Source organism: Malaclemys terrapin, chromosome 6, assembly GCF_027887155.1.
Source record: "Malaclemys terrapin pileata isolate rMalTer1 chromosome 6, rMalTer1.hap1, whole genome shotgun sequence".
NCBI classification, from domain to species: Eukaryota; Metazoa; Chordata; order Testudines; family Emydidae; genus Malaclemys; species Malaclemys terrapin.
In genome coordinates, this window is record NC_071510.1 from 132223280 (window position 1) to 132235717 (window position 12438).

The 12438-nt window shown below is 42.7% G+C and overlaps 1 protein-coding gene across 4 annotated transcripts in view; it reads left to right on the forward strand.

The window, feature by feature from the left end:
• Positions 1-12438, forward strand: part of UNC13B (unc-13 homolog B) — a 380304-nt gene that overhangs the window by 264352 nt on the left and 103514 nt on the right. For all 4 annotated transcript variants that reach the window (XM_054031597.1, XM_054031595.1, XM_054031596.1 and 1 more), the window contains 2 exons: positions 2900-3069; positions 10979-11094. In XM_054031597.1, the coding sequence (XP_053887572.1) occupies positions 2900-3069; positions 10979-11094 (286 nt within the window). The remainder of the gene's footprint in view (positions 1-2899; positions 3070-10978; positions 11095-12438) is intronic.

A 12438-nucleotide genomic window follows, 5' to 3' on the forward strand; every position in this document is an offset into this window, starting at 1 on the left:
TTAGTTGTCTCTTTTCAGCTTGGAAAAGCCCCAGTTTGATTGATCTCTCCTCATACGGAAGCCGTTCCATATCCCTAATAATTTTTGTTGCCCTTTTCTGAACCTTTTCCAATTCAAATATCCTTTTTGAGATGGGGCGACCACATCTGCACACAGTATTCAAGGTGTGGGTGTACCATGGATTTATATAGAGGCAATATGATATTTTCTGTCTCATTATCTCTCCCTTTCCTAATAATTCCCAACATTCTGTTCATTTTTTTGACTGCTGCTGCGCATTGAGTGGATGTTTTCAGAGAACTCTCCACAATGACTCCAAGATCTCTCTTGAGTGGTAGCAGCTCATTTAGACCACCACTGAAAACACCCTTTTGGAAGCAGTTTTATCTTTTTTATTCTTTTTTTACTTCTGTTTTTTGTACAGTATTTTTATTGAAAACTTTATTTTAAATAATTCAATAAAACTAGGCAATCGAGGTGAAACTTCAGTCACTAATAAAAACACTCCAACTAATATAAATATATTTAAAAAAGAGAAAACAGGAACATAAAAAGTGCAGCAAGCGCTGGAGAGTGTTAGAGAGGTGCTGCCTCCTGCATTATGGGGACATTCTATATCACTACAATATATGTTCAGACTCCACAAGACTGCGTTTATGCTGTTTCAATTTAAAAGGGAGCATTGTCCTTCATCTCCCAGACAATAAACGTGTTTGAGTTGAATCTGAGCTCTTGTTTCTGTAGAAAGTGGGGCTGACATCAGCCTGGCTGTCTTGGTTCAACAGTAACAAAGACTGCAAATCCTATAGGTTTACTCTGCCTTAACCCCCCCTCCCCCGCCTCGCCCCCCAGGTTCAGGTGTTTAACAGCACAGATAGCTCTGGTGAATCACTCTGGTACAGAGCCAGGAGAGGAAATACAAAGTTGAAGAAGCCCCACAAAAATAGTAGCATCCCTCTGGGAAAGGTGTGTATGGTAGAGACAGTAACAGTCTTGAGGTTTACAGATCCAGTTGGTACCACTGAAAACTCACCGTGTGACATTCTGCGGTGATTGTGGTGCTGCGCGGTCCCCTATTGTAAGTCAAGAAAGAGAACACCGTTATTCCAGGTACCTCATGTGGTGCACGTTCAGGTTTAAAAGGCACACAGTGTGGATCAAACTAGGTCAAATCAGCTTGAGTATTTTCCTAAAGAAGCAGTACCTTTGACAGACTGTAGTAGAGGGTCAAGACCTAGGGCCAGGTTAACCGAAGTACTTTGGCACTGAAAAATGTTGTCAATGGGAGTTAAGGACCTAACTTGCTTAGGAGCATGTGAAAATCCCACTGTGCATGTCTGTCTGCATCTTTGAGCAACTAAATACCTTTGCAAATCTGCCCCTAGGGTACTGAGAGAGAGTTTCTTATAATATTTGTTTTGGTTATGAAGAATTTTTAGTGTATAGCCACTTATTCTGCCGGGCCTACAGAGATGGCAACATGCCCAAATAGGTTTGAGAGCTAGAGGAAGAACCAACAATCTTAGCATCTCCTCTTTAGCACACCATGCAACAAATCATCTTAACCACCTGCACATGTTTACAGGTGGGAAGAAAAGAATTAAAAACAGAGAAATATTGATTGAAACATCTGTTTTCTGTATTCTAAATGGTACTTTGAGTCCCTTGAGGAATGCAGAACAGGGGTTGGTTTTCAAACAACAGTAAATGTTCAGGACAACCTAAAATTGCCTCTGCTTTTCTCCATTTAATTCACGGTGAGCTCTTCTGCATTAGCTGTCTGTTAATGAATCCTAAAACACAATAGATGGCAATGGGAGGCCAAATGAGTTCTTGGTAGGTAACATGTAAACACCACGGTTGCTGCCACATTTCACTGACTTGGCTTAGCAAATCTCTTTTGACCCAATTCTCTCTCCTTGTTCATTCTCCCCCTGTTGCTTAGCAACAGATGCAGTAGGTTTGAAAAGGCTAAAACATAGACCTCCAGCAGGAATTGCCATATTTTCAGACACCACTTTTTTTTTTTTTTTTTTTTTCTGGTGAGGCCAGACATTTGTAACGGTTATGGTGAGTAATCACCCTTGTCATGCTCGTATATGAGCATTCAAATTGCTTTATCATATCACATGCCCAATAAATGAGCAGGGCTTTTGTTACAAGATCTCTCTATTCACTGTGTCCCTGTAGCTTTTGAGTTCTCTCGCTTCCGATGTGTGTTGTGCAGGTCACCTGCTTATTTAGGTTTTAGGATAACTGAGATTTTTTTTTCTCAGCATCAGATCAGATGTGAAGATTCAACTGAGATTTCTTTAATTCCCTGCCTGGGGCACGTTGTAGCTCTTAAATACCAACTTCATTAGAGCGGCTGTGTCCCATCCCTTCCTCCCACACACAACCAGTATTATCTCTTCTCCCTGACTGTATTGTTTTGTGCATTAGTACACTGTTGCTTTGCTAGTGACACTAATAAAGTCTCAAACAAAATTAAGTTAATGGCCTCCGTTTGAGTTTTGCTTGGTGAGGAGAGGAGAATGGAGAGAGTTTTCTTGTTTAACAGAAGTTTGAACCACTGAGTGATGCACTATAATCAAGTCACTAAGCTGCATGCGGTATCCACTAGCAGTCCCTGACAGTGGTCAGAGTCCTCAGAGTTTTATGGCTACATTGTAGCAGAAGGCCTTCAAAAACTCTCTGTAACCCAATTCCTGTTGAGTACTTAAATTTTATTTGCATCTCACATCCTTCACCATCAGCTGCCAATGTGAATGAACATCTATCAGACGAATACCACTAAAAGAATATCATAGAATGGTCAGTCATGGTGTAAAACCATGCATCCTAGATGCTTCGATTCAGTGGCTGGTCACCCATCTGTACTTGCTTGTCTTGTTCACAGTGAGTGCCATAACTCCTCGGATCGGATCAAAGTGCGCGTCTGGGATGAGGATGATGACATTAAGTCTCGTGTCAAGCAGAGGCTGAAACGTGAGTCGGACGATTTCTTGGGGCAGACCATCATCGAAGTCCGCACACTGAGTGGAGAGATGGATGTATGGTACAATCTTGGTGAGTAGCTTTTCAGTCCTCTAATTTAGATTACAATCCTTGGTTTTGCTTACAAATGTATGGAACTTTCCTTACTAAATGAGTCCTGTTTGGGTTAGGAGCTCTCATAACCCTGTGTGTGCATTCGTGTAATTTCCAAAGAATGTGTGACTTTGAGGAGGCGTGGGGATGTGTTGTGGGGAGGGCTATCAGGCGGTGGTCTTCCCAGTGAAAAATGTTGGACAATACATGCTCTTTGGAGAATCATAAAGGCGCAGAATGTTTTCTCTTTGCAAGCGTTCTTAATCACTAGAGCTGGGTAACATTTTTTCCATGAATAGTAGATTTGCTAAAAAATATAGTTTTGGTTGACCTGAAACTATTTGTGAATTTGACACAAATTTGCCAAGTAGTTTTGGCCACACACATGTTTTTTGAGCTGTAGGGGGGCCATCCACAAAATGAGGGAGGGAGGAGGTGGTGGTGATGGTTTCTCCCCCCTCACTCCCCGACTGTAAGTGGGTGAGTTGTAACTTAGCAGTGACCGTATGTGTGCATGGGGATGGGAAATAATTTTGAAGATTTACCAACTGTCTTCATCCTAATGCTGCCTCTCACAGGGCCCCAAATGTGTGTTTCTGGGAGTGGGAGCAGTGTCTCCAGTGTGGCTGAAGGAGAAGCTGCTTTTAAAGAACTGAGTTTGCAGATGGAGTAGGGACAAACTTTGACATCTGTACTAGGCTGACATTTTCCTCTGGCCTCCCCAGTTGGCCCAGTGATTACTATTCTGAACAGCTGTGTGGGAGATGTAGGTTCAGTTTTTGTTGTTAGACTCTCTTCTGTTCTGCCTGAACTGAGAATGGAGAGAGTTCTTTATGTTGCTTAACAGAAGTAAGAGGGCTTTGGGGATGGCAGATTGACTGGGGAATGGGATATGGCAACTTTCATGTGTGGGTCATCAGTTCAAATCTGCCCCCAAATGATAGATAACTGAAAGTTTTAAGCATCAGAGAACTGTTCACTGGCCTATAAGGAATAAAGTATTGAATTTCAGTCCACTTCTTAGCAGACACAGGTGGCCCTCAGTTGGAATTAATTTGTTTGTTGGATGCTTACTTAGTGAAACCAGCGTCTGAACTCCTCTCTCATCCTTTGAGGTGCTCCCTGTGGGGTACGAGTTGCCAGGGCCTATGCTGTACCTACATTGTGAATAAACAGGCTTTCAATCTCAAGGGCTGTTAGATTAGCACATTTCACCAAGACTTTGGTTTATAGTTTTTAAAAAAAAAAAGTGAGAAGCAGGAAAGTGGGGGATCTTGAAGACTCATGTGAGGACACAGAGGACATCTTAGTGGAGGATGTTTCTCCTCATAGCAAGAAAATTTAAGTAAAGCTCAGAGGAGTTAGTAACCTATTAAAGATGCTGCTCCCTTGCAGAGTGTTGGAAAAGGCACGAAGGACCAGCAGAGAAGAATTCTGAGATCCAGACTATCAAAAATAAGATGGCCATATCCCAGACATTGTGGATTCCCACTGTCCCTCATTTTAGTGGTCAATTAATTGAGCAGGATTGGGAGGTGAGGGTTCATTCCAAAAAGATCTGTAGGTGGAATGAAATAGTTCGTTCTGTTAAGTCTGTATGAAAGGCTCCTTCAGTGAATTCTGACAGAAGAGTAATTTAAAGACCGTGTAGTCAATTCCACTCTCAGAAAGTCCCACTGGTTGTCAATGTGCAAAGAAACTCAGCACTGGATAGTCTCAATAATTCTAACCCTCAGCGCTTTAGTCATCTGTAATGAGAATTTGGTTTTTGATTTTTTGATTAGCCCAGATTAGGGATGCAGGCAGGTATATTTTATAGATTTCTGAAGTTATTACAGACTTTATTTACTGCACTACAAAGGAGCATTCATTTTTGAAATTGTTGCTGGGGTTGATGGGCAGCCTGTGTGGGTCACTAGGATTGTGGAGAAGTGGGTTTAAAGTCTGGAAAATTGGACCTGAGGCATGTTACCTTCTGTTGTACCCTGGCCATGTTAATGCAAATGATGAAGATGGCAATCAGTGGGTATAATGTCCTCACATCCTAGAGCAGTATGTGCTTACATGGTGGATGCATTTAACACCTCTATTTTTAGCATCATTAACTGTTTTTCTTGTGCAACAGTAATTGAGGAACATTCAAATTTTGTGTAGAGGAAAATTCTCTGTTAGACACATCCTTTCTGCTGCAAAGCTCTAGACATATGTTTGAATTTGGGACAGGCTTGACTGCCAGCAAACATTTCTAATGCTCTGCTAAATTGTAGTTGGTAGCTTTTAGTCCTTTCCTGCCACAGTATCAGAGATGAGCTGACAGAGGAGTGGCGTACAATTCATTTCACTGTGTTCCAAGGCTTGAAGAGGCAACTCCTTCTTGTTCCATGAGTTCACTACTCCTGTCGTTACTGTAGAATCATAGGGTTAGAAGGGACTGCAAGGGTCATTTAGTCTAACGCCCTGCCAATCTGCAGGATTTGTTGTCTAAACCAGCCAAGACAGATGGCTATCCAGTCTCTTTATAAAAACCTCCAGTGAAGGAGATTCCACAACTTCCTGAGGCAGTTTATTCTATTGTTCTACTGTTCTTACAGGTAGGAGGTGTATCCTGAGATTTAATCGAAATGTGCTGTGCTGTAGTTTGACCCCATTGCCTCTTGTCCTGCTCCCTATGGCAAGAGAGAACAACTTTTCTCCATCCTTTTTATAGCGGCCTTTCAAGTATTTGAAGACAGAACTCATGTCTCCCCTTAATCTCCTCTTTTCCAAACTAAACATATCCAGTTCTTTCAGCCTTTGCTCATATGGCTTGAATTCCATCCCTCTGATCATCCTTGTCACTTGCCTCTCGATCCTTTCCAGTTTCTCTACATCCTTTCTCTCTCTACATTGGTGACCAAAATTGGACACCGTACTCCAGCTGAGGCCTAATCAGTGTTGAGTGGAGCGATACTATCCCCTCCTGTGACTTGCATGCTATGCCTCTGTTGATGCAACCCAAAATTGCATTTGCTTTTTTCACAACAGCATCGCGTTGTTGACTCATGTAGTAGTAAAGGAGGTTGTGCTGCAAAGTAATTTAAGGGAGAAAACATTTTGGGTGATAAGAATGAGACTTTTAAATGTGTTTTCTTGATTAATTTCTTTAAAGACATTTTCATCGTAAGTGTGTTGTCCAGAGAGCAGGTGTTGACCAGGAGCATCCAGACTTCGCCCAAATGGGGATAGTATGCAAGTAGCCGGATAGCCATATCTTGGCGTGCATCTAAAGGAGGAGTTCGCAGTGGTTCTTATCTTTAATGTGACAATGTGGAATCGTAGGACTGGAAGGGACCTCGAGAAGTCTTCTAGTCCAGTCCCCTGCACTCAGGGCAGGACTAAGGTCATGTCTACACTAGCGAGCTTACAGCTGTACTGATGCAACTGTGCCACTGTAAGTTCGCTCGTGTAGCCACTCTGTGCCAATGGGAGAGGGCTCTCACGTCAACATAATAAAACCACCTTGTCCCAAGCGAATCCCCCATAGGAAAGAAGGAAAACAAGAAACTCCTCCACGTCGTCACACATCTCATCAAGCGATGAGAGAAGCTCTCCTGCTAACATAATGCTATGCATGCTACCACGTATGCCGGTGAAACTTATGTCGCTTAAGGATGTGGGTTTTTTCCACACCCCTGAACAACATAAGTTTTCTTGACATAAGCGGTAGTTCAGACATGGCCTAAGTATTATCTAGACCATCCGTGACAGGTGTTTGTCCAACCTACTCTTAAAAATCCCCACGGATGGAGATTCCACAACCTCCCTGGGCAATTTATTCCAGTGCTAAAGCACCCTGATGGTTAGGAAGTTTTTCCTAATGTCCAATCTAAACCTCTCTTGCTGCAATTTAAGCCCATTGCTTCCTGTCCTATCCTCAGAGGTTAAGAACAAAAATTTTTCTCCCTCCTCCTGTAACAACCTTTTATGTACTTGAAAACCGTTATCATGTCTGCCCCGCATCCCCCCTCCCTGGGCAACAAACTCAATGTTTTTCAATCTTCCCTCATAGGTCATATTTTTTAGACCTTTCATCATTTTTTGTTGTTCTTCTCTGGACTTTCTTCAATTTGTCCACATCTTTCCTGAAATGCGGTGCCCAGAACTGGACACACTACTCCAGTTGAGGCATAATCAGCACGGCATAGAGCAGAATTACTTCTCGCGTCTTGCTTACAACACTCCTGCTAATACAGCCCAGAATGATGTTTGCTTTTTTTGCAACAGTGTTACACTGTTGACTCCTATTTAGCTTGTGATCCATTATGACCCCAGGTCCATTTCCACAGTACTCCTTCCTAGGCAGTCATTTCCCATTTTGTATGTGTGCAACTGATCATTCCTTCTGAAGTGGAGTACTTTGCATTTGTCCTTATTGTAGTCTGTCGAGACTCAGATGGTGTCCCTAGCTTCTGTTTGCCAGAAGCTGGGAATGGGCGACAGGGGATGGATCACTTGATGATTCCCTTTTCTGTTCATTCCCTCTTCGGCACCTGCCATTGGCCACTGTCAGAAGACAGGATACTGGGCTAGATGGACCTTTGGTCTGACCTAGTGTGGCCGTTCTTATCTTAGATCAGAACATCTCAAATCAAAATATATTTTTGCATGCTGAGACTTGTAGTCTCCACAGGCTATAATGTCTATATTCAAGATAAGAGCCATTGTAGAGCTCGTGGGCTGGATACATTTGTCCTTCGAGTCGTACTTTGGCCACCCCTACTGTGCGGGTAATGTTAACAGCATTTTACAAACATGGACCAAAACAAAGATGAACTTCAGTGAGTGGTATTTGTGCCTTCTGCCTATGGGAACCCACTCTGCTCTAGCCTCTTGTAATGGTGACACAGACCTTCTCAGACATAGCCACATAGGTATATTACCTCTGTGTCTGACCGTCTTCTCAATATGTCCCATAATTGTTGACTGATGTTTGTATAGGGAAGGCTAACCCTAACCCAATCAACGTTGAGAACAGTGAGCATCCCTGGAGCCAGCCTTGTGGACCTAGACCAGGTGCAGGCCTGAGGATTTACAAAGACAAAAGAATCAAAAGTGTCTGAATAGGGGAATCCCTGGGGTGACCGACAATGGTCTGTAATTGTGTAAGAGATGAAGAAAGAGCACAAGTTGTTATCCATTCCAGCAGGGGTATCTCACGAAAGGTGGATCCCAGCTTTCTAAACTGAACAAGCCCTGTGTGGACTAACCTTTGGATGAGAAATACCTTATTAGACAGGAAAGTCACTTGTTAATAAGTATAAGCTATAGATTTCATGTTGTACCTTTTTTACTTGTAACCTGTATTTCCAAACCCTTATACTTGCATTTATTTGAATCTCTGTTTCAAACTCTGTTAAATAAAATTCAATTTGGTTTTGCTATGGACACGTCTAAGCACCTTGTGCCAAGGAGAGAGTTGAACTGAGGTGAAACCTATGAACTGGGGGGCAATGCTTCCACAGAGGCAGCAGATCTGTGTACATTGCAGGTATCTTCATCAAAGACTTAGATATTGGCATAGAAAGTACGCTTATTAAGTTTGCGGATGATACCAAACTGAGAGGGATTGCAACTGCTTTGGAGGACAGGGTCATAATTCAAAATGATCTGGACAAATTAGAGAAATGGGCTGAGGTAAACAGGATGAAGTTTAACAAAGACAAATGCAAAATGCTCCACTTAGGAAGAAAAAATCAGTTTCACACATACAGAATGGGAAGAGACTGTCTAGGAAGGAGTACGGCAGAAAGGGATCTAGGGGTTATAGTGGACCACAAGCTAAATATGAGTCAACAGTGTGATGCTGTTGCAAAAAAAGCAAACATGATTCTGGGATGTATTAACAGGTGTGTTGTGAGCAAGACACGAGAAGTCATTCTTCCGCTCTACTCTGCTCTGCTCAGGCCTCAGCTGGAGTATTGTGTCCAGTTCTGGGCACCGCATTTTAAAAAAGATGTGGAGAAATTGGAATGGGTCCAGAGAAGAGCAACAAGAATGATTAAAGGTCTTGAGAACATGACCTATGAAGGAAGGCTGAAAGAATTGGGTTTGTTTAGTTTGGAAAAGAGAAGACTGAGAGGGGACATGATAGCAGTTTTCAGGTATTTAAAAGGGTGTCATAAGGAGGAGGGAGAAAACTTGTTCACCTTAGCCTCTAAGGATAGAACAAGAAGCAATGGGTTTAAACTGCAGCAAGGGAGGTCTAGGTTGGACATTAGGAAAAAGTTCCTAACTGTCAGGGTGGTTAAACACTGGAATAAATTGCCTAGGGAGGTTGTGGAATCTCCATCTCTGGAGATATTTAAGAGTAGGTTAGATAAATGTCTATCAGGGATGGTCTAGACAGTATTTGGTCCTGCCATGTGGGCAGGGGACTGGACTCGATGACCTCTCAAGGTCCCTTCCAGTCCTAGAATCTATGAATCTATGAAATCCAGAAGATAAGGGACTGGGCACTTGCACGGAGCAAAGTGCGGTGTGTAAATTCTTAGCCTGCTGAAGGAAAGAGAGGGCTCATGGAGCCGCAAACGGAGTGCCTGTGTTGCCAGCACCTGGTGTCTGGGGAGAGTTTCCCCTGGTGGGCACTGACCGGGCTCCCTCCTGCTGTAAGAAGGTGGTAGCAATTCATCCCAGATGCCTCATCGATCCCCAAAATGTGTCACACAGGGTCCCATGGAACCTAACTTTTGGTAGCCTAACTCCAGGAAAAATTAAAATTGTGGGGCTTGGTGGTGCAGTGGCTTAGAATATCCTGTAGAGACTGGGTTCCAATTCTCATATGTGAAACAAGTAGAAATAAATTGGCCTGGATTATCAAAGAATCATAGAATATCAGGGTAAGAAGGGACCTCAGGGGATATCTAGTCCAACCCCCTTCTCAAAGCAGGACCAACCCCAACTAAATCATCCCAACCAGGGCTTTGTCAAGCCTGACCTTAATTACGGTAGTCTCCAACACAAAACCACCACTGTCCCTCTGGGCCTGGGAAGGCCAAGGCATAGAATTCCACAGGGTGCTGCAGACCTGTTTAAGGGCCTGGACTGGTATAACAAGGGCTTTAGCATGTGATCGAGGTACATGAGTAGAGCTAGTGTCTTAATCCAACTGAAGTGAAGGTAAAATGTTCTGGAGTGCTCAAGTCCCCTTTTCAGAAGTGACTTAGGAACCTAAGTCAATGAGACTGAAGACATGTCTAACAGCAGTATCTGAGTTTGCACTAGGGAACCTTTTAGTATGCATCTGCAGGGTTCACATGGGCAGTTAGTGCATGGCACGTTGGGACGTTGTAGATTTACACCCCAACTTGCCACAGAGTTAGTGTTCATGTAGTAGACATGCTCTTTGATGCCTACATGTCTAAATCTGCTTTGAAAATGGGTTGTAGTCTCCTAAATCACAGTTGCTTTTGAAAGTTTAACCCATAGTCCCTTAATTTCATGATCACGAAATTCATTCTCAGATTCAAATGCCCTCAAAAATGAAGGGTTTCAGCATGTTCTTTGGCTTTTCTAACCTGCATGTTAGTTGAGTGACTGTGCTGGGCCAGTGGAGCTGAAGGACTGGGTTGTCTTTTTTTTTTTTTTTTAAGGTGTTGAATTGGGCATCTCTGAAATACGCAGTTGTGTGTGACACAGCACAAATATGTCATGGCACTTGTGTTCATTTGGTAAATGCAAATTTACACGAACACTTCGAAAAATATGATATTGAAGAGTCATATTTCGCTTCAAAGTCAGCCCGGACTTCCACGTGTGGTTTTCTTTTACCGCATTGTGCTGCTATTGCCATGATGGCTATTGCCTGTCCAAAGAAAAATATTTTTAACTTCCTACTTATATTTCTTTCTAGAGAAAAGAACAGATAAATCTGCTGTATCTGGTGCTATACGCTTGCAAATCAATGTGGAAATAAAAGGAGAAGAGAAGGTGGCTCCGTATCATATTCAGTACACGTGCCTTCATGAAGTAAGTAAGCCAAAGGTGGCTAGTGGTAGTAGCTGTGCAGTCTCTGTCCTACCCCCCTGGCTTGGTAATGTTGCATGTATCCTGTGGCGTCTTCCCCAGGACCTCTCTCAGCCTGTTTCTATAAAGACCATAGTCTGTCCAGCTGTAACTATGAGCCTTTTTAAGCACATTCAGATGTGGCTAGCACTGCCTGTTTTAAGAAAGCTACTAAAGCTTTGCCCATGTACAAGGCGGGGATATCTCATCTTGGCTGGGTTGTGAATAAATTGTTAATTGTCTTCTGAAATATTTGAGGGTAGCACTCTTGGGGGTGAAACCCCTCTATTTATCCACTGAACAGGCAGAGTGCCGGCATTGGCAGTATGAACTTCCCCCACACTGCTGCACTGTTTTACTACTAGGGACCATTAGGGAATAGAGGATCATCCAGTGTCCATGGCTGTTCAATCCTTGGTCTCTCTTGAGGTGAGCCAAAGTGGGCCAAGTACCTCTGGGAGGTGGAAGATTAAGGATAAAGAGGTGTCAACTAAATGTAATGGGCCACCAAGCAGGTGTTAGGATCAGATCATTGCTTTTTAGTTCTGTGGCAAATCCGTTTCTCTAATTGTCTGGGTTTTTTTCCCCTTCTGACTATGCAGGGTCATTCCCTTCCTCCTTTTAAAAGATCATTTCTTTCCTTCTTTTATCCAGTGATTCTGTATATCACAGACAAAACTGAGATGCTTTGCAGCTAAAATAATTAGATCAGGAGAAATCATAGGTTAAAGCAAAAAGTCCTGTGGCTCCTAATTAGATCATGAGATTTTTCATCACTTGATTTACACACGAAGGAGGCGAATGTCCTGAAGGCTTATGTATCTGTCTGTGACGTGAGTTGAGGAACACTGAGAAATATCTGCTGAACTGAGTGTGTGTTGATCACTGTACAGTAGTAGTGGATGAAAGCCTTTCCAGTGTAACTAGACGAGGCTGAAACTTGGGATGAATAAGGATGCGTAACTGATTCTTTTCTAAGTTCCAGTCAGTGGGGATATCGTTAGAAATATCCCTTTTCCCAAAGATCGTAATGATCAGAATGTTTGGCAAATAATAAATGCCTGGGAAAGGACCGTTACATTAGTTTAAACAGTTTGTCCGTTTTAAGTCATTTTTATCTCCCCTACAGAGCCTTTTAAGTTTCAGAAGACTAATCAATTTGAGATTTTGCTGGAGCAAGAAAATACTTTCTTGCTTCTTTTATGAAGTCCTTTCTTCAAGAGAACTTTCATTGCAGCCAGAGGGAATTCCCTCAGAGTAAAAGTTGCACAATTTGGCCCACTGAGGAGGGAGCTGCTTTTTCCCCCA